This window comes from Oryx dammah, unplaced genomic scaffold (assembly GCF_014754425.2).
Source record: "Oryx dammah isolate SB20612 unplaced genomic scaffold, SCBI_Odam_1.1 HiC_scaffold_25, whole genome shotgun sequence".
In the NCBI taxonomy this organism is placed as follows: Eukaryota; Metazoa; Chordata; class Mammalia; order Artiodactyla; family Bovidae; genus Oryx; species Oryx dammah.
The window spans coordinates 37,294,070-37,317,954 of NW_024070209.1; the positions used below are offsets into that span (position 1 = coordinate 37,294,070).

A 23,885-nucleotide genomic window follows, 5' to 3' on the forward strand; every position below is an offset into this window, starting at 1 on the left:
GTTTCCTTTAGCCATATTTTCCCATACCAGGATTTCCAGTTGTAGGCATCCTCAAATAAGATTTCCTAGGACTGTAGTATTTTAACAGTTAAACATCAGTTAAAGCTTGGTAGAGCTTTTTGACCAGTAGTGAGTGATGAACTATACCTTCAGTAAAACAAAACTAGTTGCTCTATAATAAGACAAAAACATTTAATCATTTATACATTTTTAAATAATTTTAAAATCCTGGATCCCAAGAAGTCTTGGCTGGAACTTCTTTTTCTTCGTAACAAACAATAGCATCTCCCACTTTAAATTCTATCGTTTCTTCATCCAAACTAAGACCACAGTCCATTCCAGTTTTGACAACTAAAGTGTCATCTTTATGGTGTTTCAGTGAAAGTAACGAGCCTTTAGGGGAAAAAAGAAAGTGCATGGTTCATACAGTCAACAAATAAGTATCCAGCAAGTACTGTTGTCTGCTTACAAGGAAAATTATATTGAAATTGTTACAGGTTTTACACTTCTTCCATGTTATATGATGGGGCTAAATACCAAGGAAAGGGAAGAAAAGTTACATGGCTGTAGTAATCTTCCTTTTTAAAGGTAACACTGCAAGGGATGGGGTGGTTCTCAGGACTTGGATGCGCTAAACCAGGATGACACTGCAGGCAAAGGTGGTTGCTGCTGCTGCTAAGTCACTTTGGTCGTGTACAACTCTGTGACCCCAAAGAAGGCAGCCCACCAGACTCCCCCATCCCTGGGATTCTCTGGGCAAGAACACTGGAGTGGGTTGCCATTTCCTTCTCCAAGGCATGAAAGGGAATGCGAAGTCGCTCAGTCGTGTCCAACTCTTAGCGACCCCATGGACTGCAGCCCATGGGATGTTCCAGGCAAGAGTACTGGAGTGGGATGCCATCGCCTCCTCTGCAGGCAAAGGTGGGTAGAGGATGGAAATAAGTACATATGGCTGGAAAGGGCTTCCCAGGTGGCCCTAGTGGTAAAGAACCTGCCTGCCTGGTGCAGAATATAAGATGGGTTCAGTCCCTGGGTCTGGAAGATCCCCTGGAGAAGGACATGGCAACCCACTCCAGTATTCTTGCTGAAAAACTGGACAGTCTGGTGGGCCTTAGTCTGCAGGGCCACAAAGAGCCGGACACAGCTGAAGCAACTCGGCACACATGGCTGGAAAGGTGGTTTGGGGTCAGTTTTTAGAACCTTAGAAAATCAAGACTGGGGAACTAACAATCCTGTGGGAATCACTGGGACTGGTGGCCACATAGGAGTTAGTAAGAGGTGACCTGAGACTCTACCCTAAGACTAGGTCAGTGAAAGACCTCAGACAGTAACCCACAATCAGGTTTTTAGTGACTGGATATGATAGAAACAGTTTTATGTTGCTTACCCTTCCAAATAACATGTCCATTGCGGATTAACTTAAATTTTTTTTGCTTTTCTATCTGTCCCTTTTGGACTCTGCAGCCAGCCACAGGAACTTTTTTCTTTCCTTCTGTTATAGAGAAGGTAGCTAGTATAGAAGCCTCACCTTTAGGAAGAAGAGAACATTAAGTATACTGAAAACAGAAATTCTGACAAATACATAATTTCTGACATTCTGCACAGCAAGAATTAAAGGCTTGAGGAAAATATACAAACTCTGGTAAAGAAGTACTGATTTCCTCTGACTCCACCACTCTTTTCCTGGCCAATATTAGAAATAAAAGCATAAAAATCCCTGGAAATGCACTTACCAAAAGAATGAACAAAAGAAACACGGTTACTGTTTTGGCTGAATAAAATGCAGTAGAAAATGCTAACAGTTGACTGTAAAATGAGTGTAATTTATCTCCACTTCGTGAAAAGCTAGTTCTCAGTCATCCTTTAATACAGTTTCTCAACTGGATCATCTTACTAAGCTCACCACTGGTAGATTATACACACTTAAGAGTACTAAATCTCTGACTCAATTTTTTTACTGATTGAAATTTGAAACATTCCAATATGACATGGTATCACACACTAGAATGTACTAGTCTTCTAGGGTTAGTGCTATTGTTCACTTCCTCCTAGAAATCCTCATGACTTTTCCAAATTGCTCTTAGCACAAGAACATAACAAATGTCTGTGATCATGGTTAGCAGGTCAGAAGAGCCTAAAATAAATCTGCATTGTGGACCAAAAATGCAAATACTGAGTCTCATCATGAGGAAACAGACAAATCCAAATTAAAGTACATTCAACAAAGTCACTGGTCTATAACACTTCAAAAATGTCAAGGTCAAAAAAGACAAGAACAGGGAACTTCCCTGGTGGTCCAGGGGCCACCAGGTATAATCCCTGGTCAGGGAGCTGGATCCCACATGCTGCAACTAAGAGCTGGGGCAGCCAAATATTTTTAAAAAAAAGAAAATCTGTCATCCTGGACCAAGGGAAAAATATATACCTATAAAGTACATTATAGAAACAACATGGACTGTTGACTTAACAGTATTAATGTTCCATTTCCTAAGTTTATATTTGTTCTGTGGTTTTATAAAAGAACATCCTTGTGTTTAGAAAATAAACACCGGGTAGGCCAAAATGTTTGGGTTTTACATACGAACTTTTTGGTCAATCCAGTATTTAGGGGCAAATGAATACAATACCTCAAATTTACAATTAAATGGCCCAGGAAAAAAACAAAACAAAACAGTGAGTGTGTATGGAGGAAGGGGGTGGACTAAAGCAAAAGGGGCAAAATGTAAAACAACTGAACTGGAAGCAAGTTCCTTATAGTTTTCCAGTAATTTTTCAGGAAACTTAAAAACTATCATCAAAAGTTAACCAAGAAAATCTGGATGTGGGGAGGAAAAAACATAAAATGATTCAGTCCATCTTAAATAAATTTAGCCTTTAATCTGGCCAAAGGATATGTTAGAAAAAATAATTTTAAATGTTAAATATTTAATGTAAGTTTTCTTCTCATGGTGGATTTCTCTGCCAGTTGCAGGACACAATCAATGGCTCCTTCCACAACACTATTAACCTTTATGCCTCCATCCAGTCTACTCTGGATTATGAGTAGTTTATGTCTTAACTAGAGGGCACATTCTTACTGCCTTATTGCCTTTATATCCTCACAGCCAAAGCATAACACCTTACAGAGGCAGGTGTTTATAATTCAGATGAAATTATGCTGAACCCATATCTACAGTAGTCATTTTTTCTAGAACACAGGATATGTGTTGGAACAGTGAACATATTTAAACAGTGAAATACATTTCCCCTTAAACTTTGCTTTTAAGTGTTACTCACAGCAGGTAAGGTATGAATGTTTAGAAGTACCATTCAGTAAACACTCACCTATTGGGTGCTCTTCCACAATGCAGGGCAATCTGCTGCTCAGTTCTTCTTGCAAATCTTCAATAAGACGGTAAATGACTTTATGAAGTTTAATTTTTACTCCTTTTTTTGCAGCCAACTGCTGGATAACATTGCCTGCATTCACATTGAAGCCGTATATAACACCTGGAAAGCATAAATAAAGTAGCATAAATATTGCATTAAACAGTCTTTCAAGCAAAAACTCAAATCTAAATTTTTTGCTTCTATGTAAGTTAAAAGCAAGTAGGAGAGATAAATTCTATAATATTTTCTCATGAAAGCTAGTTTTCAAATTAATAAAAATATAAATTCTGTTGTGTCTTACTAAACAAGGAAAATTTCCTTGATTTTTAAGTGTCCTTTATGATGTTTACTGTTCGTTTAGGAAACATTTAAAGTGCCCAAAATGTGCAGGGTGATATGCTAAATGTTAATTTTTACACCAGGGAAATAAGAAAAAAAAATGATTATAGCTGAAATATTATTACATTATTTTAATAACTTATTAATTACAATCTTATAGGCTACAACTTTTGTGGTTTGCTCTGAAGTATTCAGCTGACCAAAAGATGTTCAAAAACACATGACCCTTGAACAACATAGGTGTTAGGGATGCTGATCCTCCAGACAGTTGAAAATCCAAGAGTAACTTATAGTTGGCCCTCCATTAAATGTGGTTCCTCCACATCCAAGGAGTCAGCCAACGTCAGATCTTGTAGTACTATAATATTTACTACTGAAAAAAATCCATGTTTAAGTGGACCCACAGTTCAAAACCATGTTGTTCAAGTGTCAACTGTAGTTACTTAATTAGAAAAGTTCAAGAGTTATTTAAGAAATGAAAGAAGTACCATGGAGCTGACCATTTTACCAAAGAACAAATGGGGAAGCAAAAGCAAAACACTTTCCTTAAACAAGTGAAAAAATTAAAGCAAATGGCTTCAGTTCAGTTCAGTTCAGTTCATTTGCTCAGTCGTGTCTGACTCTTTGTGACCCCATGAATCGCAGCACACCAGGCCTCCCTGTCCATCACCAACTCCTGGAGCTCACTCAAACTCACATCCATCGAGTCGGTGATGCCATCCAGCCATCTCATCCTCAGTCGTCCCCTTCTCCTCCTGCCCCCAATCCCTCCCAGCATCAGATTCTTTTCCAATGAGTCAACTCTTCGCATGAGGTGGCCAAAGTACTGGAGTTTCAGCTTTAGCATCAGTCCTTCCAAAGAACACCCAGGACTGGTCTCCTTTAGGATGGACTGGTTGGATCTCCTTGCAGTCCAAGGGACTCTCAAGAGTCTTCTCCAACATCACAGTTCAAAAGCATCAATTCTTCGGTGCTCTGCCCTCTTCACAGTCCAACTCTCACATCCATATATGACTACTGGAAAAACCATAGCCTTGACTAGACGGACCTTAGTTGGCAAAGTAATGTCTCTGCTTTTCAATATACTATCTAGGTTGGTCATAACTTTCCTTCCAAGGAGTAAGCGTCTTTTAATTTCATGGCTGCAGTCACCATCTGCAGTGATTTTGGAGCCCAAAAAAATAAAGTCTGACACTGTTTCCACTGTTTTCCCATCTATTTCCCATGAAGTGATGGGACTGGATGCCATGATCTTCATTTTCTGAATGTTGAGCTTTAAGCCAACTTTTTCACTCTCCTCTTTCACTTTCATCAAGAGGCTTTTTAGTTCCTCTTTTCCACTTTCTGCCATAAGGGTGGTGTCATCTGCATATCTGAGGTGATTGATATTTCTCCCAGCAATCTTGATTCCAGCTTGTGCTTCTCCTAGCCCAATGTTTCTCATGATGTACTCTGCATAGAAGTTAAATAAGCAGGGTGACAATATACAGCCTTGATATACTCCTTTTCCTATTTGGAACCAGTCTGTTGTTCCATGTCCAGTTCTAACTGTTGCTTCCTGACCTGCATATAGGTTTCTCAAGAGGCCATTCAGGTGGTCTGGTATTCCCATCTCTTTCAGAATTTTCCACAGTTTATTGTGATCCATACAGTCAAAGGCTCTGGCATAGTCAATAAAGCAGAAATAGATGTTTTTCTGGAACTCTCTTGCTTTTTCCATGATTCAGCAGATGTTGGCAATTTGATCTCTGGTTCCTCTGCCTTTTCTAAAACCAGTTTGAACATCAGGAAGTTCACAGTTCCCGTATTGCTGAAGCCTGGCTTGGAGAATTTTGAGCATTACTTTACTAGCATGTGAGATGAGTGCAATTGTGTGGTAGTCAGGAGAAAAACATAACCACCTTGAAAATCTTGTCATTAAGAAATCATTCAACACTCAACACTATCTACATTAATAGTATAGTCAGTGCCCATAAAGTACTCTGAAATAGCCAGCATTATGGAAGACACCATTTCAGTAGTAGAGGTAACAACTAATTCTAATCAAGTTAGGTCATGAAGTACCTCCTTCCTAAATGATTCACTAATTCAATAAAATTGGAGCTTTGCCTAGATGTTAAACCTAGTCAAAGTCACAGTCATGCAATCATGATTCCCCATTCTGTATAATGTAAGTTTGACTTATAAATAGTCCCCTTGCCTTTGAGGTATTTAAAGCTAAAAGGAGCTTTTGATCTAAGAAAAATATAATATATAAAATTACAAGTGAACAAAAATAGGCAGTCTCTAAAAGAAAACACTGAATAGGCTGTCTGCAGATTTCAGGAGCATTCAAAAGTCTAAGTGAAAGAGAGAACCAAGCTTGGGTTTGGTTCGGGAACTGGGCGAGATGAGGTGGCAGTAATGGTACACTGGGAAAAAAACATTAAGAAACACTACTGGGGCTTGAAATAGTTCCCCAAGATTTCAGCACAACAATGACAAGTGGGGCTGTGCCCGCAATACTGCACATCGCAATCTCTAGCTGGGACTGGACTGCCAACAGGAAGAGGAATGCGAATGGGGAGTAAACGTCAGGTGTCAGCAGCCCAGCAACAAAAGACAAAAGTGAAAGGTTCAGAGTGTGTTCCAGGGAACACTGTTAAACAGGAAATGGAAAACTTACCATGAAATGTTTCAGCAAGTTTGACATCATTTTCACTAATATCACCCACACCAAAATGTACCAATTCTAGTTCACACTCATGTGAAGCACCATAGGTATCCATAATGTTCAAAATGGCTTCAACAGAACCATCAACATCACCTAAATGCAGCAAAAGTTTAAAAGTATTGATGTTAGGAGTTAGGAATTAACAGACTCAAAAATTATAATAATCTATTTAAAGCAGTAACAAGAATGGCGTTTATCATGGAATATATTCTTATTTAGGTTTAGCATGATAAATATCTTCTTAGCTGAACAAAGTATAATGAACCAGATATACATTTACAGCAAAAGTCACAAAAAAACTGTTTAAGGAAATCTCCCCCAGTGGAGGTGGGCAAAAGGTACAAAATTCCAGCTATAAAATAAATATGTAATGGGGATGTAATATACAGCATAGTGACTATAGTTAATAATACTGCATTGCTTACTGGAAAGCTGCAAATAGAGCAAATCTTAAAAGTGTTCAAGAAAAATTTTATAACTATGTATTAGTGAGAGATGCTAACTAGATTTACTATGGTGGTCATTTCACCATATATACAAATATTGAATCATTATGAAAGTGTTACATGTCAATTATATCTCAGCTTTTAAAAATTCCCTTCCAAAATACTGAAATCATTTCAGCTTATGGCCCAAATTAATGAGAGAATGACAAAATATGAAAAAATGGCAAAAAAAATGAGTTGTAAAGTAAAATCTTTTAAAAGTCACCTTTAACAATTATAGGAAGTACATTTGAATCTCTTTCTAGTTTTTCTTTCAGCTTTAAGGGTTGCTGCTCTCTTTTTTCTTTGTACTTTATATATGATCTCTCCTTCCAGTGCAAAGTGCCATACTTCTCGCGGTCTTTCCGATGTGCTTCTTGGTGTTCCTTTCGCTTTTCTTCTATTAATTTTAAATCCTCTTTATTTTTCTCCTGTTCTTGCTCATACTTTCTCCAGTCAACAACTTCACGTGCCCTTGGCTTTATAGGGGGAGAAAGGGAATTACTTAACTGAACAGAAACCAATAACTGCTGGTTTTTTCCTCCACTATAAAATTAGCTTAACTCATATATGAAACCACTAATTAAAACTTTAATATGGAGGCTTTGTGTAAATTTGAAATTATTTAAAAATCCAATCTTAAATTGCTAAAAATTCTATAGCCAAACTCTAAAATGACATCACTGGTCACTCACACATGTTATAGTACTGGATTAACATTACTTATTTTGTATTGTAATATTGTAGACTGACATTTCAAATCACTATATCATATTCTACATTATAGGAATTAAGCTTGATATACCTCAGATTCGACTTCAAGAATTTCATCTCCTGCAGAAGGGAGGTCTCTCCAGCCTACGATTCCCACTGGCATGCTAGGACACGCTTCACTGACTGCTCTGCCATTTTCATCAAACATTAAGCGTACTTTTGCCCAGCTCTTTCCAGCAACCAGAATGGAGCCTTTTCTCAAAGTTCCTCTTTGAATTATAGCTGTAGTAACAGGACTAATATGAAAACAAAAGTATATATTCTTAATGCCATAATCAGGATGCAATAGCACTTTCTCAAGTAAAGATACCTTTAAGAGATTACAAAATATTTATTAATATGAACAAACAGGGTTAATTCCACCACTTCTTAACTTCTCAAATAATTTTTCATACTATTTGCTGTTCAGTTGCTTATTCGTGTCCAACTCTTTGTGATCCCATGGATTGCAGCACGCCAGGCTTCCCCTTCCTTCACCATCTCCCAGAGTTTCCTCAAACTCATGTCCACTGAGTCAGTGATGCCACCCAACCATGTCATCCTATATTGTTCCCTCTTCCTCCTGCCTTCAATCTATTCAATTTTCACACTATAAAAACATTTTTCATAATTGTAACCTAAGTGTCCATTAATGGAAGAATCAATAAAGAACATGCAGTATATACATATAATGCAGTATTATATAACCTTAAAAAAGAAAAAAATCCTGTCACGTGCTAGAATATGGATGAACCTCCTAAACGAACATTATGCTAAGTGAAATATGTTAGTCAAAAAGGAAAATATTATATGATTCCACTCATACAAAATATCTAAAGCACTGAAAATCACAGAAACACTGCCAAAAGGTCGGGGGAGGAAAAGGGGAAACTAACACTATATGGGAATAGTTTGTTTTGCAAGATGAAAAAGTTCTAGAGATCTGTTGCAAAACAATATGAATATACTTAAGACTACTGAACTGTATGTTTAAAAACGGTTAAGATGGTGATTTAATATTATGTACCTTTTACCACAATTTAAAAAAAGAAGAAAACACACAAAAAATATTTCTTGTAAGGTTATGGTGGTGAAGGGTGCAGATAGCTGAGTATTTTGACAAAATCCTAATCCTCTTTCTATAACTAATAAGTAGTGAAAAGACCTCTTCTGCTAATAAGGAGGGAAATTAAAGATGAGAACACTATTCCAACAATCTTACTATGTATTAATGGATAAGGACATAAAGGATTTAGAAACCCAAAAATGCAACAATTGCTATTTCATTCTAATTTATGTTAGCCTATAAGATTTTACCAATTCAGCTAAGTCAGTGGGGGAAAAAACAAAAATCAGATTGAACTACTAAATCACCTAAATAGGACTACTAAATGTATACACATAGTTGCTATGGTCTCTTGATAACTGCATGTTGGGTTCTGAGTGCCAGTGCAATAAAAAGCTTTTAAAAACAAATGCTTTGAAAATACTGTTCATGTGTTAACAATAATATGTAATACATATAATAAGATATGCTTATATAATCAGGTCACAAAAACAATGAAATAAAATTATTAGAAAGTATGCATTTTAACAGACCTACCCTCTTCCTTTGTCTGTGAAAGATTCTATTACTGTTCCTTCAACTGCACCAGTAGGGTCTGCTTTCAATTCCAACATTTCTGCAAGAGCAATAGTTGCCTCTGCCAAAGCCATCATGTTTTCGCCCTTAGAAACAAACAAAAAAAGAGTTGTTAACATACATTAACAAATATTATCTGTAAATGTAAATACCAGGATCAGAAAGTCAAACAATCCCTGACTGATACTTTTCTCTTTAAGCATAAAAAACAGGAATTAACCTATAAGAAGGAAGGAAAGAAGGACGGAAGGGAGGGAGGGAGGAAAGGAAGGAAGAAAAGAGAGATGCAAGAAAAATCTGACCCTGGGACAGATCTTGCAAGGAACGGTGCCTGTATTATTTTTCAAAGAATAGGTACTAGTGCTTGTCAATATCTTTTTATAAACATATGCTTCTTTCACCCTCATTCCTTAATCTGTTTCTACAGATGAGTTTTCTTCCTCTCAGTTTCTTTATAATGCTACTTTACATTTGAAGTTCTAGCCAATTAAATAAGCTTTCACTGATTTCATTTTGATCACTCAAGAATTCAGTGAAATACTATTTATTCTTATTAAATAAATGAGGAGACAAAGCACTGACTAGACCCAGGCTATAAGCTCACTCTAACTACTCAGCTGTGAAACCTTGAAAATCACTTCACCTCTCTGCACTGGTTGTTATTATTCAGTCATGCAGTCGTGTCCAATTCTTTGTGACCCCATGGACTGCAGCACACCCAGCTCCTCTGTCCATGGGATTCTCCAGGCAAGAACACTGGAGTGGGTGTACATTTCCTTCTCCACACTCTGAATTGCCTTTCCTCAATTGTAAACTGAAGGAGCTAGATTAGATGACTCTTTCGCCTTTAATGATCTCTGTTTATTGTGCTTTCTAAGGCTCCAAGATCATGTAGCTGATTAACTAGTGATGCAAATGGAATTGATGAGCAAGAGTTTTCCATTGTCCATGTCAGCTAAGAGACTGCTCACAGTTGTTACAAAGTATGAAACAATAGAGACAACCTTAACAAAACTAGCTAAACACTCTGCTTAGTTAGTTCAGTCGCTCAGTCATGTCCGACTCTTTGTGACCTCATGAATCGCAGCACGCCAGGCCTCCCTGTCCATCACCAACTCCCAGAGTTCACCCAAACTCATGTGCATCAAGTCGGTGATGCCATCCACCCATCTCAGCCTCTGTCGTCCCCTTCTTCTCCTGCCCCCAATCCCTCCGAGCATCAGGGTCTTTTCCAATGAGTCAATTCTTCGCATGAGGTGGCCAAAGTATTGGAGTTTTAGCCTCAGCATCAGTCCTTCCAATGAACACCCAGGACTGGTCTCGTTTACCCATCTACTTAATCCCTAGTATTTATTTCAATTTAAAAAATGCTGCTCTGAAAAGCAGAGTTGGGGTTGTTTCTTTGCATGTAAAGTCCCCTATTCCTTCTTGAAAAAGAAGGCCTCATCTTACTTCCCTGCTACTCTCTTACCTCCACTCCCCAGGAATCATATCTGCCATGCCTTCAAATTTATGTAAGCAGACTCACATCTATCTATGCACTCATCTGATGCTATCTAGGCAGAAAAAGCAGTCATGTCTTCAAATGTTCTCTTCTTGCCATCCGGTTTTCAGAGTGGAGTAAAAGTCAAGGTACAGTAGAAAGATAAAAAAGTAGGGTGGCATTCTATGAGTTTCAGAAAAAAAAGAGGCAGAGTTTTATTATTAATGGAGGCATAACTTCTAATCATCTTAGAGGAACAAATTTAGAAAAAGTAAAGATAAAATGAGACTTAACTAGAGGAAGGTGGCCAAATAAAGTAAAATTTCTTCAGTGAATGATCAGAAGGAAAAAAGTCCATATTATGAGTAAACCATGGAATATGGTCAGACTGAACAAAAAAGAAAGTTGTTACTTAGTAGCTACCTGTAGAGGACAAGAAAATTGGAAAGTGCTGTCACAAAACAGGTACTGAGTTTCTTTGGTGTTTTTTTATCCAGAAAAGAATAACTAGTAATTTAATGGGCTTCCCTGGTGGCTCAGTGGTAAAGTATCTGCCTGCCAATGCAGGAGACAGGGGTTCCATCCCTGATCAGGAAGATCTCACATGCCAAGGAGCATGCGCCCTAACTACTGAACCTGTGCTCCAGAGCCCGGGAACAGCGACAAGAAAAGTCACTGCAGTGAGAAGCCTTCACATCGCAACTAGAAAGTAACCCCTGCTTGCCAAAACTAGAAAAGCCTGAGCAGCAAGGAAGACCCAGCACAGCAAAAATAAAATGAACAGATAACAAAAATTATTTTAAAAAGAATAATTGGTAATGAACAGAAAATAGAATTCATCACAAATAACACTATAAAACTTATAGTAATTTAACTCATAGAAGCATTGGGTCAATCAATAACAGAATGAATCTAAACGTTACAACACTGTATTAGTAAAAAGTTGTATTTGTTTAAATCTCTCTAAAGTGCCCTAAGACCTAGTCTATAACCTAGTAATAAATAGTGCCTGTTTTTAAGTGAATTATCCTATCTATTGGAGAAGGAAATGCAATCCACTCCAGCACTCTTGCCTGGAAAATCCCATGGACGGAGGAGCCTGATAGGCTACAGTCCATGGGGTCGCAAAGAGTCAGACACGACTGAGTGGCTTCACTTCACTTCACTTCATCCTATCTAACCCTACAATATTTACCACTTACTATCCTCATTCTAAGTATCTCATAGCAAGTAAAGCACAATTTAAACCTGATTCTTGTGGACTGGTGACTGACCTTTCTGAGACTAATTTCTAATCTGCCAAACCAGGATAAAGATACCAGCTTTGCTGAGTACTGAATTTTTAAATGACGACAGAAATTCTATGGGTCAAAATGTTTTTGAGCTACAAGGCATCCTGTGCATTTCACACAGCACTCTCATCTGAACACACCTGTACTTACCGTGAGTGCAGAGACGTGCACTGCTTGAACATCACCTCCATAATCCTCACACACCACATCGTACGCTAGCAGTTCTTTCTTCACTTTCTCAGGATCTGCCTCAGCTTTGTCACATTTGTTTATGGCAAGGACGATAGGAACTGAAAGAAACAGAGTTAAGAGTGTGAATGATGGCACTTCAACTCCAGGTATTCACATCAAAACACAAAATTTTCTGGCTTTCTCTTGACTCAGTGACTGTATTTATCTAACAAAAGACCCACTTTAGACCCACCCTACCCTGCTTTCTACACATGAAGGATTCCAGATAAGAGATGTCAAAACAGCAAGTGTAAGATTCTAAATTAAGACTAGACAATTAATGATGATTAAAAAACAAAACCACAACAGTATTAAGGGCAGAGAAAGGCCTATCCTTAAACCTGACAGCAGGATCAACAACTATACTAGAGATAATTTCCAGAAAAAAAGATCAAGAGAAGACTCTAATTCAACTCTACCACTAGCTCACCCTTTCATGGGTCACTGCCTTGTCGTGGTGAAGGGGCTCGTGTAACTCAATGAAGCTATGCAGGGCCACTCAAGATGGACAGGTCACAGTGGAGCACTCTGACAAAACATGATCCACTGGAGGTGGGAATGGCAAACCACTGCAGTATTCTTCCCTAGAGAACCCCATGAACAGTGTGAAAGGCAAAAAGATATGACACCGAAAGTGAGCTCCACAGAACAGAAGGTGCCCAATAGGCTACTGGGGAAGAGCGGAGGACAGTTACTCCAGAAAGAATGAAGCAGCAGGGCCAAAGCAGAAATGACTCTCAGTTGTGGATGTATCTGGTGATATAGGTAAAATCTGACGCTGTAAAGAACAGTATTGCATAGGAATCTGGAACGTTAGGTCCATGAATCAAGGTAAATTGGAGGTGGTCAAGCAGGAGATGGTAAGAGTAAACATCAGTATCTTAGGAATCAGTGAACTAAAATGGATGGGAATGGAAGAATTTAATTCAGATGACCATTAAATCTACTACTGTGGGCAAGAAACCCACAGAAGAAATGGAGTAGCCCTCATAATCAACAAGAATCTGAAATGCAGTACTTGGGTGCAATCTCAAAAATGACAGAATAATCTTGTCTTATTTCCGAGGCAAACCATTCAACATCACAGTAATCCAAGTCAATGCCCCAACCACCTATGCCAAAAGGGCTGAAGTTGATCAGTTCTCTGAAGACCTACAAGACCTCCTAGAACTAACACCTAAAAAAGGTGTCCTATTTATCATAAAAATTGGAATGCAAAAGTAGATGTCAACAGACACCTGGAGTAACAGGCAAGTTTGGCCTTGGAGTACAAAATGAAGCAGGGTAAAGGCTAACAGAATTCTGACAAAAGAATGCACTGGTTATAGCAGACATTCTTTTTCAACAACACTAGAGACGTCTTTACATATAGACATCAGCAAATGGTCAATACAGGAATCAGATTGATTACATCCTGGTGGGCTGCCATCTATGGGGTCACACAGAGTCAGACACGACTGAAGCGACTTAGCAGCAGCAGCAGCAGCAGATGAAGACAGAGAAGCTTTAAACAGTCAGCAAAAACAAGACCTGGACCTGACTGTGGCTCAGATCATCAGCTCCTCAGAGCAAAATTCAGACTTAAACTAAAGAAAGCAGGGAGAACCACTAGGCCAGTCAAGTACAACCTAAATCAAATCTTCTATGACTATACAGTGGAGGTAATGAATAGATTCAAGGGATTAGCTCTAGAAAACACAGTGCCTGAAGAACTATGGACAAAGGTTTGTAATACTGTACAGGAGGCAGTGAACAAAACCATTCCAAAGAAAAAGAAATGCAAGAAGGCAAAGTGGTTGTCTGAGGAGGCCTTACAAATAGCTGAGGAAATAAGCAAAGAGCAAGAGAGAGAGGGAAAGGTACACCCAACTGAACCCACGGTTTCAAAAAATAACAAGGAGAGACAAAGGCCTTCTTCAGTGAACAATGCAAGGAAATAAGAGGAAGACAGAAGGGGAAAGACTAGAGATCTCTTCAAGAAAACTGGAAAATACCAAAGGAACCCATCCAAGACGGGTATAAGAAAGGACAGAAATGGTGAAGACCCAGTAGAAGCAGAAGAGATCAAGAAGAGATAGCAAGAATACACAGAACTGTACAAAAGATTCTCAATGAACTGGATAACCAAGATGGTGTGGTCACTCACCCAGAGCCAGACATTCTGAAGTGTGAAGTCAAGTGGGCCTTAGGAAGTGCTGCTGCCAATAAAGCTAGTGGAGGTGATGGAATTTCAGCAGAGCCATTTCAAATCCTAAAAGATGATGCTGTTAAAGTGCTGCATTCAATATGTTAGCAAATTTGGAAAACCCAGCAATGGCCACACAACTGGAAAAGGTCAATCTTCATCCCAGTTCCCAAGAAGGGCCACACTAAAGAATGTCCAAACCATCGGACAATTGCACACATCTCCCACACTAGTAAGGTTATGCTCAAAATCCTTCAAGCTAGACTTCAGCAGTATGTGAACCAAGAACTTCCAGATGTTCAAGGTGGGTTTAGAAAAGGTAGAGAAACCAGAAATCAAATCACCAACATTTGCTGGATCATAGAGAAAGCAAAGGAATTCCAGAAAAACATCTACCTTTGTTTCATTGACTACACTAAAGCTTCTGACAGCATGGATCACAAAAAACTGTGGAAAACTCTTAAGGAGATGGGAATAACAGACCACCTTACTGTCTCTGGAGAAGGAAATGGCAACCCACTCCAGTATTCTTGCCTGGAGAATTCCATGGACAGAGGAGACTGGTGGGCTACAGTCCATGGGGTCACAAAGAATAGGACACGACTGAGTGACTAACACACAGTTTACCTGTCTTCTGAGAAACCTGTACGTGGGTCAAGGAGCAGCAGTTAGAACTTTATTTGGAACAACTGACTGGTTCAAAATTGAAAGGAGTATAAGGCTGTATATTGTCACCCTGTTTATTTAACTTGTATATAGAGTACATCATGAGAAGTGCCGAGCTGGATGAGTTACAAGCTGGAATCAAGATTGCTGGAAGAAGTATCAACAGCCTCAGACATGCAAATGATACCATCCTAATGGCAGAAAGTGAAGATGTCTTGATGAAGGTGAAAGAAGCGAGTGAAAAAGCTGGTTTAAAACTCAACATTAAAAAAATTAAGATAATGTCATCCAGTCCCATCACTTCATGGCAAATAGAAAGGGGAAAATGTGGATGCAGTGAGATTTCCTCTTCTTAGGCTCTAAAATCATTGCAGATGATGACTGCAGCCATGAAATTAGAAAATGATTGCTTCTTGGCAGGAAAGCTATCACAAACCTAGACAGTGCATTAAAAAGTAAAGATATCACTTTGCCAACAGAGGTCTGTATAGTCAAGGCAATGGTTTTTCCAGTAGTCATATATGGATGTAACAGTCGGACCATAAAGATAGCAGAGTGTCAAAGAACTGATGCTTTTTAACTGTGGTGCTGGAGAAGGCTCTTGAGAGTCCCTTGGGCAGCAAGGAGATCAAACCAGTCAATCCTAAAGGAAATCAACCCTGAATACTCACTGGAAGGACTAATGTTGAAGCTGAAGCTCCAATACTTTGGCCAACTAATGCCAACAGCCAACTCATTGGAAAAGACCCTGATGCTGGGAAAGACTGAAGACGGAAGGAGAAGAGGGTGACAGAGGATGAGATGGTTGGATGGCATCACTGATTCAATGGACATGAACTTGGACAAACTCTGGGAAATGGTGAGGAACAGGGAGTCCTGGCATGCTACAGTCCATGGGCTCACAAAGGGCTAAATACGACTTGGCAACTGAACAGCAACCACCACTACTAGATCATCTGCCTCGTCTTCTCAGAAGCTTTTAACTCACTGTTAAAACCCAACATCTCACCAAGGGCTAAGGGTCATTATCGTAAACTTCCTTTTAGGATTTACAGCAACTCTTTCTTCATACACTTAGCTCAGTGACTGACACACAACAGAGTCTCAGTAAATATGTACTTAATGAATGAATCAAATAATCTTATCATCTACTTGTCATTACCAAACATACCCTCTCATTAGAGAACTCACACAAAATACAGATAATTCTCTGGTTAGGTTTCACCAAGTCTACAATGTCAGGTATCAAAGGAACAGAAATTGAAAACAGACACAAAAGAGCTATGCAATCCACAACTTTTTTAGGAAAAAGTACATCCTACATCGATGAGCTGTTACTTAACAGGTACAGGAAGCCTGATACAAGGAATTTATCCTGTCTCAACCGACTGCTTTGTTATGGGATCCCTGACAGATTTCTCACTCATATTTGTTACATTCCTTAGGATCATTAAGAACATAGCCCATTCCACAAAAGCAACTTTGAGATATTAAAAATTAAAGAGAGGAACATAGAAGCGAGAAGACTGGATTCCAAATGCAGACATGATGCAAATTTACTGTAATTGGGAGAAGTTCCTGCCACCTTCTAGGTCTTAGTTTTTCTGTTTATGAGATGGAAAAACAAAAACAAAAAAAAACAAAAAAACTGGACTAGATCAATGACTGTCAGCCTTTCTTTTTAACTTGCCGGCAAACCTAAGGGAACATGACGCACTCTGTCAGGTACGTTTTCTCAAGACAGCAGTATTTTCTCAGTGAGTGTAAGGTCATTTCAGAATAAGAATGAATGTACAAAATATATGTGTGGTGTTTGCTATTACAATTTTTAAATGGAGAAAAAAGGAAGAAGACAGCCAAGTGATTTCCAAAAGTTTCAGTTTTATACCTTTGACCAAATAAAAACTTATTTAAAGCAGATGAGGGAAAAGTCTCTTTTTAGAGAAGAATTCCAGATAATAATTGAATAAGGAATAACAATTAGAATATCACTGTTTTGGAACTCCTAATGAATTTAGTCAATGGATACACAGGGGTTCATTATTCTAGGCTTATTTTTTATATCTGTTTTAAATTTCATTGATAGGAATGTTTTCAAAAGTCATCTGAGACTGTTAAAATTGTTACACCATGCCAAGTAAGTAAACAGTAGAGCAAGGACCATATTTGTGGTCACAAGTCCCAAGTTGAATCCTGCTCCACTCTTCTTAGTAGATAATGTCTTTAGCAAAACAATTCAACTTTCTTTGAGCCTTCCCTGTTAAACAGGTATAATAATCCTGGAATTCCCAGGAAGATTAAATGAGCAACATGTAAAAACAGTAACTCTATTTAGTAGATCCTTTAAAGAAAAAAGCAACTTCCTTCCTGATACATGGAAGTCAACCACACAGTACCGTGAGCATCTTTGGCATGCTGAATGGATTCTACAGTTTGTTTCATCACTCCATCATCTGCAGCTACCACCAATATAACAATGTCAGTGACCTGAGCACCTCTGGCTCGCATTGCTGAGAAAGCAGCATGTCCTGGAGTATCAAGAAAGGTTATCTTTTCCCCAGAGGGCAAAGAGACTGTGGAAACAGAAATACAAGATCACTAAGGACTCAAATAAGAACATACGTGATGTTATCAACACAATTAATAATTCTTCAAAATAATTTTATTTTTTTCCATTAATCTTAATTAGAACAATACAGATCATCAGTCCACAATGAAGTGATAACCAGTGAGACCTTTAGAATTTCTTTTTATGTAATCATTTCAAACTAAAATTTTTCCTATTTTTAGACTATAATATCAATGTATAACAGTATACATATAATATAAATGTATATATTATAATAAAATACCAATTGAAATCTAGAGGAAAAAACAGACTGATAGTTGTATAGGCAGCCACTCCTACATTAGCAAACAACAGCTGCACAACTGCTTTGAGCAACAAATGCAATTTACTACACAGTTAGAAGCTCAGGATTTGAGTCCAATAGCATTGGGTTTAAATCCTGGCTTTGCCACTTTACTAGCTGTGTACTTTGAAGCAAGTAGCTTAACCTAAACAAGTCTCAGCCTCTTTACATGCATATAGGACTACTAATACCTACCTCATGATGCTGTTGTGAAGATAAAAAAGATACATACAAGGTTCTCAGAATAGAGCTGGGCACATGCTAGGTGTTCAGCAAATGACAGCTGTTACTGAATTATGAGTGGTAACATTAGTCATGTCTGACTCTTTGCGATCCCATGGGCTGTAGCCTACCAGGCTCTTCTGTCCATGGGATTTTCCAGGCAATAGTCCCGGATTGGATTGCCATTTCCTTCTCCAGGGGATCTTCCCAACCCAGGGATCGAACCTGGGTCTCCTGCATTGTAGACAGACGCTTTACCATCTGAGCCACCAGGGAAAGTAGTATTGAAGAGTCTTAGGCTCATTGGTCGCAAAGAGTCGGACACGACTGAGCTACTGAACTGAACTGAACTGAAGAATGGGCTAGAATAAAAAAGGTATAATTTTTGTCTTATACTATGTACAAAGTAACCTTTACCAGCCACCTGCTGTACATTTCATCTAATGGCTTTAAGCTTTACCCTTTCTTTTACTTTAAATTTGTATACTCATACTATGAATACCTGGTTTAAGAAAATAATCTGTGGGGTTCCCAAGCACATTGTAAGGTGATTTGTGTTCATACCAAGAAAGGCACCAATGTGCTGAGTGATGCCTCCAGCTTCCATTGCTGCCACTTGAGTTTTTCGCAGTTTGTCAAGTAACGTCGTTTTCCCATGATCAACATGGCCCATTATAGTAACAACTGGGGACCTTGGTATTAATAAAGCTGGATCTGCCTGGGGCCTACAATTAACAGCAAAGGAGTTTCATTTCTTAAATATCAGAAACACTTTATAGCCTATGAACTGATCTGCAGTTACCTCTGTGCACTACCTTTAACAACAAAACCCAACATTCAGCTCTGATTAGATATGACTATTTTCCTCCTCTATGCATACCAATGACTTATGATGATATATACAATGACTGCCCACCTGCTGTTGGCATCTTAATAACAATGAGCAGAACTGAGTGAAATTTTAAAATTCAGGATCAGTATACATAAATCAGCAAACTAAGAAAAATAACCCTTAGAGCTTTATAATAACGTGAAAATATACTTTTTGATGCTTTAAGTACTTTGAAGAAAAGTTTTACATATACTCACAGATCATTTTAATAGCAAAAGAAATTTTAAGTCAAATCTTTCCATTAAAAAGTGTGGAAAAAAACCAATGTTGTCTCCTTCCCCCAATTTACACAGTTAAATTTTACCTTTTGACAGCATCTTTATTTTCTCTGACTTTATCTTGTTTTAATTTGCTCCATTTTAACTTCATTCCTGACTTCTTTATCACTTCTTTGATCCAGACTTCATCTAAACGTGAGTGTGTTTCTAGTGAATCTATGTCAATAGCAGTGTTCATTAAAGATTCATATACACAGTCTGGGTGAAACAAGATAAAACCTTTTAGGATCATGAATTAAACACAACTAAAAAAAAAAAAAATCCCAGATGCTGCAACTAAAGATCCTACAGGCCATAACCAAGACCTGGAGCAGCCAAATAAACAATTTTTTTAAGTTGCATTGTTACTACACTGTATTGTAATTGTTATTGTACTGTATAGTCATTACTACAAATATTTTTTTTGCCTATACTACACTACAAATATTGTCAAAATGAGTGCAAGAAGAAAATTTGAGAATTACAGATAAACAAAGGGAAAGTAAATGAGTATAAACAGTCTCTCAGTCCAAAAATATCCTTTGGACTTATTCTAATAGCCCACAAGACTTCTGAGAAAGAAAGTTTCATTCAAATTTTTAAAAAATCTTTCCCACTTTTATTAAAACAAATTCTTAGAGAACTATATTTGGCAAAGAGCCAAGAAACTAATTAGGAACTGTCACCTGAAGTGAAAAATATTGGAATTACTTAACATTTTTTTAAACCACCAGTCTAATTTTCATACTTAAATACCTGAGTCTCACTGCAAATAAAATACCAGGTACTCCATATTTATAAGAAAACGTTTCCCTGTTTTTCCTTATAAAATTATCTGGCTCACCTATGTCTTTTTCCATTGCTCTGGCCAACTCCTCAACAGTCATTCCAAGCCACACCTCCACCTCCTTTTTAGATTTTGTTGAAGGTAATGGAGATTTCTGTGATCTTTTTTCCTATTAAATATTCAGAATGCATAAAGAAGAAGGAAGAAAAAACTTTTTGAGATTTATTCTGGAATATATACCACAGTCATGGCTCCTATTTCTACCAACTCTCCTAAGTAGTTAAACCTCAGACTAAAATTTAAAATCTTGCATTCTTAATTCACTGTTATATACTGATATAAGTCATCAAATTCATCAATATTACTAAACAGCTAACTAGAACCTCCCTTCCTCACAAAGATTTATTGCCTGGAGTATAACATCAAGGCATAAAGATTTCATAAATGACAAAAATACTCAAAATGGACTTCTACTCATCAGTCTAGGAACTTTCATCTCAGATCAAATAACAGAAAAATCTCTAAATACCTTCTTTGTCACCAGAAGCCTACGTTGAGATAATGCAGCCCTGATGAGTGCATCTGTTTGCCAGGGCCGGGTGTACAGCTGAGCCGTCTGCACTGCATAAGCAGATGAAAACACATGCCTCCACTGTGCCAACATTCTTCTTTGACACAGGCTGTGCAGCTGCCTACAAATAGTGTGAAACCGTAGCAAGTTCTCCAACTTCAGTATCTTCCGGTTCATGTTTCTCCTAAGAGAAAAAGTTTTAAAAGAATATTGTGGTCAATATTGAAATCAAGTTAGGAAACGTTAATAGGATATGTACCGCACAAAAAGCACTGTGCTAGTGTTTCAACAATGAGTAAAACTGGGTTCCCACCATGACAGAGCTCACAATCCAGTCAGAGAGATGGGATGTCGTAATATTCCTACAATTTTTGTATGTTAGGAGAAGGCAATGGCATCCCACTCCATTACTCTTGCCTGGAAAATCCCATGGACGGAGAAGCCTGGTAGGCTGCAGTCCATGGGGTCGCTATGAGTCAGACAGGACTGAGTGACTTCACTTTGACTTTTCACTTTCATGCATTGGAGAAGGAAATGGCAACCCACTCCAGTGTTCTTGCCTAGAGAATCCTAGGGATGGGGGAGCCTGGTGGGCTGCCGTCTATGGGGTCGCACAGAGTTGGACACGACTGAAGAGACTTAGCAGCAGAAACACTGACATACAATAACTTATAAGGGCTCTTTTTTCTTAAAACATCAACTAACCAAATCATAACTAGAGTAATTTTTTTAACACAAATTTGAACTCATCTCTTTGCTAAATATTCTTTGTGGGGGCTGGAAGGGGATTATCCCTAGTTTAATATACATCTTCAAAACATGCTATATAAGGGCTCATTATCTGCCTTCTGTTAATCTCTCACTTCATCTCTTACAATCTTATAGTTCCCTCATGCCTACCTCCCAAATTTTTGTTGCTCTGTCCCACATGTGATCTCTGATGGTCGTCATCTAATTTTTGAACCTTTGCATACGCTTCCTCTACTTGGAAGTGTCTTTCAACCCTAAAATTTTCTGTTCTTCCATAGCTCTTTCCCAAAAAAGGATGTAACATAGTGGGAAGAAGGCATCCAATAAATACCTATTGAATAACGTTTTTTGATTAATCTTGGATTTTTTTTTTTTTAAGATTTATTTATTTTTGCCTGTGCTGGTCTATGTTGCTGCTCATGGGCTGGCTCTAGTTGTAGTGAGTGGGGGCTACTCTCTAGTTGAGGTGCACAGGCTTCTCACTGTGGTGGCTTCTCATTGCAGAGCACAGCCTCTAGGCACAAGGGTTTCAGCAGCTGCACCACCTGTGACTGGGGAGCTCCAGAACACTGGCCCAGTAGTTGCAGTGCATGGGCCTAGCTGCTCCTTGGCATGTGGAATCATCCCGAACCAGGGATCAAACCTGTGTCTCCTGCAGTGGCAGTAGGATTCTTAACCATGAAACCAACAAGGAAGCCCCTGAATATTACTCTTCAGATGAAAGAAGAGTTTATTGAGAAACTCACAATCGAACTCAACAGTATAGCTCAGAACTCAGTAGTACAGTCTTTTCCTCCTTGAGTCATTTCTTCTGATCACAAGACTGCATTTCTACAGCTTTGTTTTTCAGTGTTTAAAGCAAGAAGCAACTAAAAGAACATAAGAAGTACTACTTTTCTCCTCGGCAAACATTTCCTCAGCACCGTCTTCTAGGGACTGCATTTGAGGTTGTTGATTCAAAGGTTAATAAGCCAGAGTCACTTCCTTTGGAGTTCAGTCTCTAAAATGTTCCAGTATAATGATTCTCAAACACCTCAAGAATGCCACATTTAAACAATCTTATTTGGGTACATTTCCCTGAAGGATGAAGTAGAATGCTCAGGAAGCATGGAATTCCTTGGGCAGGCGGGGGTGGGGGTGGGGGTAATTTTTTTTTTTTTTTTAATGAGTCTAAAACCAGATTTAACAAGGACACGAGTTAATGCAGTGGTAGGAAAGGTCCTTCATGGAGATTAACCAAAGCACAGATATTTCATTGAGGCAGATATTCGAAAAACACATGGGGAGGGGGGCCAATAAACCAAATACCCAAATTGGAGGGAAAACTTGCCACTTATTCCAAGCCTCTCGTTTTATAGAAAAGGAAAATGGAGTCCAGAAAGCTCAAAAAGCCTTCTCCAAAGTCATACCGCTAGTTACTGACAGTCAGGACTAGAACCCAAGCTTTCTGACTCCCAATTCCGGTGTTCCTTTGCCGCTAGGATATTCTTATTATGGAACCTGGAAAAAAAAAAAAAAGATGTTGGAAATAATGTAGTTGCGTTGGTCCAAACATCTGAATGAAACAGTTGAAAACCTTGGACTTTATGTGCAAGGTAAAAATAAGTCACTATACAAGAATGACGGATCTAAGGTAGCTTCACCTGGAACTCGAGCCCAATAAGCCTTGGATACACCGGAGGCGGGGGACGGGGCGCTCAGGGAAAGGAAGCAGCCCTCTGCTTCCAGCTGGATAACTCCTTCATCATGCCTAAAGCAGGGTCACGCACGGATTAGGTGCATCATGGAAAGGCTCCCGAATGCGCAATGTTTATCTGTGCCGCTGACACTTTAGACAAACAATACAATACATGGCACCCAGTACGACCCGGCTAAGGGACCCACCCCTCGACCCCTCACCTAGCTCCTACCTAGGACCCAGGGCTTCGGGATTCTGAAGGGGGCGGAGATCACCTTCCGGACCTGCAGGACAATCAGCCAGTCCGTCCCTGAAACGGTCCCTCTCCGGCTTCCGTTGCCGCCGGAAGCGGCTCTACTCGGAATTCAGAAGTCCCTACTTCGGAACAGTAGCTGTAAAGTTTGTCGAAGCCTTACCCGTGTTGCTGTGCGTGGATGAATAATCGCTTTTACAAATCCCTTCCCCTTCCCTGGTGGCTCAGAGGTTAAAGCGTCTGCCTGCAATGTGGGAGACCTGGGTTCGATCCCTGGGTCGGGAAGATTCCCCTGGAGAAGGAAATGGCAACCCACTCCAGTATTCTTGCCTAGAGAATCCCATGGACGGAGGAGCCTGGTGGGCTACAGTCCACGGGGTCGCCAAGAGTCGGACACGACTCAGC

At 39.0% G+C, this 23,885-nt stretch overlaps 1 protein-coding gene and 1 non-coding gene across 4 annotated transcripts; both read right to left on the bottom strand.

Moving 5' to 3' along the window:
- Positions 1-167: 167 nt before the first annotated feature.
- Positions 168-23,561, bottom strand: MTIF2 (mitochondrial translational initiation factor 2). 3 transcript variants are annotated; one of them, XM_040224852.1, is made up of 15 exons: positions 23,460-23,561; positions 22,959-23,049; positions 20,758-20,983; positions 20,286-20,397; positions 19,489-19,660; positions 18,857-19,017; positions 17,555-17,731; positions 12,227-12,366; positions 9,263-9,387; positions 7,712-7,916; positions 7,133-7,385; positions 6,374-6,514; positions 3,325-3,489; positions 1,388-1,528; positions 168-393 (listed from the first exon to the last, which is right to left on the bottom strand). In XM_040224852.1, exons 3-15 carry the CDS (start codon positions 20,974-20,976, stop codon positions 221-223), a joined length of 2,184 nt encoding a protein of 727 aa, XP_040080786.1. In that variant the 5' UTR covers positions 20,977-20,983; positions 22,959-23,049; positions 23,460-23,561; the 3' UTR covers positions 168-220. The 3 variants fall into 3 exon arrangements, with proteins under 3 accessions (XP_040080786.1, XP_040080787.1, XP_040080788.1); XM_040224853.1 differs by having other exon boundaries at positions 22,880-23,049; positions 23,460-23,553; XM_040224854.1 differs by lacking the exons at positions 22,959-23,049; positions 23,460-23,561 and adding an exon at positions 22,296-22,836.
- On the bottom strand, positions 18,497-18,568 carry TRNAC-ACA. Its single transcript has one exon. It is a non-coding gene; the product is annotated as a tRNA-Cys (tRNA).
- Positions 23,562-23,885: the final 324 nt, after the last annotated feature.